The sequence below is a fragment of the Ictalurus punctatus genome, chromosome 22, assembly GCF_001660625.3.
Source record: "Ictalurus punctatus breed USDA103 chromosome 22, Coco_2.0, whole genome shotgun sequence".
Lineage (NCBI taxonomy): Eukaryota > Metazoa > Chordata > Actinopteri > Siluriformes > Ictaluridae > Ictalurus > Ictalurus punctatus.
Genome location: NC_030437.2, coordinates 8,260,929 through 8,265,804, shown reverse-complemented (window position 1 = coordinate 8,265,804; position 4,876 = coordinate 8,260,929). Strand labels below are relative to the sequence as shown.

Below are 4,876 nucleotides of genomic sequence, written 5' to 3'. Positions count from 1 at the left end.
ACTATAACAGCATCCACTCTTCTGGTAAGGCTTAGATTTTGCAATGTTGCTTGGGGATTTTTGCCCAATCAGCCATAAGAGCATTAGTGTGATCAGGTAAATGGGTGTGTAAATCATAACTGATACTTTTAATACATCTTTTGCCATGGGTTATATGTTTGTAGAAAAGACAAAAAAATAAATAAATCACTTTGTAAGAAAGTTCATATTTAAATGAGACATTAGATACACCACAACAATCCCACATATAGTTTGTTTGTTTATTTATTTATTTGCTACTTAGATATCAGCCTGAACCACAGTTAACTACAGAGTCTACAGTATCCACTGTCATACTTCACACTTCAATCCAATCATCTTCATAAACATTGGCTAGGAGAGATTAATATGCCAAGTATTTTGATTTTTCAATACAGTATTTATTTCCATTCAGATGTGTTTGGGGAAAGCCACACTATCACAATGGAGCAGTAAAGATGGTGAATGCTGCAGAAGCAGGATTCACTTGTTGCGCTCCTCGAACTGCTCCACCTCGCTTGATTCTTCCACCACTTTACCATTCACCATAGTCTGGGTGACTACCTTTACAATCTTGCGTGTCTTTACCTCTGGTTCTTCTTCAAAAGAACAGAAAATGTGTTGTTATTTATGTAGTCCGGAATAAGAGCATGAATAAAGGTAACTTGATTTAAATTCTTTGCAGTGTTCTAAGAAATACCAATGCTGGGTGACTTACTTTTAGGTGTTGGAGTCTCTTTAACCCTAAAATACACATACACACAAAAACAAATGTGATTCCTGACATAACATCCATTTGTCCTCATATTAATCCATTCATTTCTGTTTTTCTGTACTTACACATCCTCTCCCTCCAGCAGTCTCCTGTAGGTGGCGATCTCCAGCTCCAAGTTCTGCTTGACCCGCAGTAGCTGTTCGTAGTCGGTTTTGATGCGCTGCATGTCCAGGCGTAGTTGTGAGAGTTCCTCCTCTAGTTGCGTCAGTGTTCCTTGCATGTGCTCCATCTCAAGGGTGTATTTATGACTTGTCTCTCCAAGGTTCCCCTCCAGAACACTAACCTGGAAAGGGCCGTAAGATATGACAGATTTAAATGGTAGTGTGATACTAAATGAATATGATGCTGAGAGTTAAATCAAAACTTAAGCTACTTCCATAAAATGAAGTCGCCTTGTACCTTTAACTACAGGAAATGGACAAAAATACAGTAACAAACATGACCAATCCCTCAGTCTTTTCTATCAGACAAGCTGTCAGTACCTGTAGCATCTCATTCTTTGTTTAGTAATACATCATGCAGGGGTAAACACAGTTAAATAGAGTCTGTGTACATATCAAGGCAAACAGCAGATGCAGTAGTTGCTAACTTCCTGAGTAGCTAAATAAAGTGTTTACATGGTCTTGACATATTGTGTGATAACTCTGGGGGAAAAAAAGACCTCAAATAACAGTTGGATATTTTGTGAGTCAAACTCAGAGCTGCAACATTTTTTGGACCCAGCTTTGTGTATCACCAGTTCTCTTTCTAAAATAAAGCTAATTACCTGTTTGTGCAGGCTGTCCAGCTCCACCTCAAGCCCTTGCAGGAAGCGGCGTCTCTCATTGAGCTCATTCTGAGCACTTCGTAGAGCTTCATTACTCTCCTTCACCTCCGACTGCAACGTCTCCAGCTGAAACACAAACAAAACTGTGATCATTCAACACAAAAGGGGAAGAGGTTTATGGCTCTAACCTTTAGGTTTAGATGACCAAAATAATCTTTATTCATTCCTACTAACCTTTTTTAGGCACCACATTTCAGCATCCTCCTTATTTTTGCGTGCAATACCCTCATACTGGCACCTCAGTTCAGCCATGACAGTTCCTAAGTGTGGCCCTGGTGCTGCGTCCACCTCTACATTCACCTGCTCGTTGGCCAAACGGGCCTTCAGTGTGGTCATGTCCTACAAAAAGTGCAGGAAGTCGAGAGGATATTTAGTACTTTTACAGTGGTGTACATTACTAGTCAACATCAATTTTATTATCACCCTATTCATACACACCAACCATCCATTTCACAGGGGGAGCCTGGAGCCTATCCCAGGGAACTCAGGGCACAATCAGTTGCTTTTACTCAATTGTTTCCCCAGACAAACAGTTTTCCCGTAGAACTTTTACTTAGAATCAACCTGTTTGGAAACTTTAATAAAAGCTTTGTAAGAGACGTTCCATAATGAAGTTGGTTGGGAAAATGCCAAGATTGTGTAAAACGTTATCAGGAATACTGGTTAAGAATGTAAAATATTGAATAGTTTTGATTGGTTTAATGCTTTCCTTGATCACTCTATAATTCCGTAATGTAATAGCAAACATCTTGGCGTGCTATAGAGAGTTATGCAGATAAGATAGATAGACTAATTAATTAACTAATTCATTTTAGTCAGTTTTAGAAAAAAAAATACAATACACATCAAATAATGATATAAAATAAAATAAATATGTGTTGTAAATAAATATGCTGCCATTTGATATTACATGTTTGTAATCAGGATGAAGTGTACAGTTGGGGGGGAACCACACCTGCCTGTCTAAACACACACACCCTTTAGGTCCAGAGTTTCATCTCACTGTGAATGTGTGTGTATGTGTGTGTAGGTGGGTGTGTATTTGTCACTCTAGCAGCAATGATTACATTGGGTGTTCCTATTTACAATAAACATCAAAAGCTCTGGCGCTGTCACATGCACAGGCATTAAACAAACCACTCACAATGGTTTAACACTAACCATTCTAGGAATTAATACAAAAATAAACAATCCATTTGTGTTTATTTTACACTGCAGGCATGCAAACGTTGTGGACTTTTTATGACTACTGCACATTTTCATTTTCTAATATTACTGTAAGCATCCATTCCATCCAATCATTTAATAATATGAAAAATTACCTCTTCATGGTTCTTCTTCAGGAAATATAGCTCCTCTTTTAGACTCTCCAGGTCTCCTCGGAGGGTTGTGATGATCTGGTCATGCTCTTGTTTCGCCCGGCGCAAAGCAACACAGTCCCTCTCCACTGACTGACACAGAGCAGCCTCTGACTCCCATCTAGGTGAATTGAAATACAGAAGTACACATATTGCACACATGCACACAAACATAAATTATGGACTTTTCCTAAGTGTCACCATTCTCATGTATGCAGCACTCACTTAATCCGGAAGTCATCTGCAGCCAGCTTGGCGTTGTCAATTTCCAGCATAATGCGAGCATTCGCCAGTGTCTTTTTCCTTACCTAAACAGCAAAGAAGCAAAGTTTGGGCATACTGATGCATAATCATAATCTAAACACTAATAAATCTCCACCAGGATTGTGTGTATTTTAAAAGAAGCACCATGAATTTGAATTAAAAAAAAACCTGGCCGAACCTCCTGCCCAATAGCATGAGCCTGAGCCATCATGCCTTCTATGTCATGACCTTTAGGCATCCTCTCCAGCATGAGCTGCTTGATCTTCAACTCCAGATCAGCATTGGACTTCTCCAGTGACCGCACCTTGCTGAGATAGCTGGCCAGTCGATCATTGAGACCCTTCATCGTCTCTTTCTCACTGGTCCCATTCAGAGAGAGGTTGCTCAGGTTGTTGAGCCCATTGCCCACAGACATGGAACGATAGAGTGAGCGTGTGCTTGTTGAAGAGAGCACAGGGGCTTTAGAACGTCCCCGAATGCCTCCGTCTCGCAAAGAAGAGCTTGAGAAAGAAGGCTGGCGGGCTGCAGAGTATGTATGCACTGAGATGCTGGCGGTCATGATGGCAGTGATGGACAGAAGAGGATGACTGTTTCACAGTATATCAGGTAACTGGAAAAAAGTGAATATGGCACAGTTATGAGCTACAAACATGACACATATTTAACCTATATTGCAATAGAAATCTTTAAAATGCACCATGTAAGTTACTCCATAGCTTACATGCTGCACACTTAATTAGTGTAGCCTTCATAACAATAAAACCTTTTGCATATTCATAAACATTAACATAAATGAACTATACATTGCAAGTATATAACTACAAAAGAGGGTTCAAAGGGGGAAATAGACAAATTGAATGAGATATTGTACTTACACAGAGGCTTTCCTAATAGTGGACACAATTCGTGTTTGATTCAGACCCTCTTGGATCAGGCGTCATTTATATGACTGTAGTTGCTCAGGTGAGGCAGGACATTTGTCTTAGAGCTCTTCCTGGATTCTGATTGGTTAAAACGCTCTGTGCCTAGCCAATCAGGTTAGTCCACAGCTTGCATGCTAGGTGCAGTTTTTGGAATATGCCTAAATGCAGTTACTGGAACACTAGAGCAAACTCCAAAACATCTCATTATTTATAGAAAACAATTGCTTATCCCTTCTCAATGCCCCAATTGAGTCAAATGCAATGACAGAATTTCCAAGAACAAATAAGAAGTTTAATCACAAGAACTGCAAGCTTGTTTTATTTGAGGAAACTTACTAAATGAGTAGAACTCATGAGTGCATGAATGAATAAATGAATGAAATTAACTGCACTGGAAAGTAGCAACTGATGCAGAATCTTGAAAATACAGGAACATTTGTGTTCTACCACTAAGAACTAAGAAGGAATCACAAGCAAAAACTGATCATTTAATTTTCTCTGAAATTTGAAAAGCCACAATGCTAAATAGTGAAAAAAAATCCACATATGTCATGGATATTCTTTCGTTGTGATGCTGAAAATTTTGCTCAAAGGCACCAAACATCTGAAACTAAAGATCTCTGCTCTGTCATCACTACAGAGTTTACATACCCTAAATGTCTGGTCAGTATCGTATGTACTAAAATTACAGAAACTACGTTTATTTTGATTG

General features: G+C 39.2%; 1 protein-coding gene across 2 annotated transcripts; it reads right to left on the bottom strand.

The window, feature by feature from the left end:
• Positions 1–246: 246 nt before the first annotated feature.
• krt1-c5 (keratin, type 1, gene c5) lies at positions 247–4,193 on the bottom strand. Of its 2 annotated transcripts, none has more exons than XM_017451257.3 (9): positions 4,117–4,193; positions 3,420–3,851; positions 3,203–3,285; positions 2,942–3,098; positions 1,794–1,958; positions 1,560–1,685; positions 859–1,076; positions 737–762; positions 247–617 (listed from the first exon to the last, which is right to left on the bottom strand). In XM_017451257.3, exons 2-9 carry the CDS (start codon positions 3,798–3,800, stop codon positions 502–504), a joined length of 1,272 nt encoding a protein of 423 aa, XP_017306746.1. In that variant the 5' UTR covers positions 3,801–3,851; positions 4,117–4,193; the 3' UTR covers positions 247–501. The 2 variants fall into 2 exon arrangements, with proteins under 2 accessions (XP_017306746.1, XP_017306747.1); XM_017451258.3 differs by having other exon boundaries at positions 247–614.
• Between the last annotated feature and the right edge of the window lie 683 nt (positions 4,194–4,876).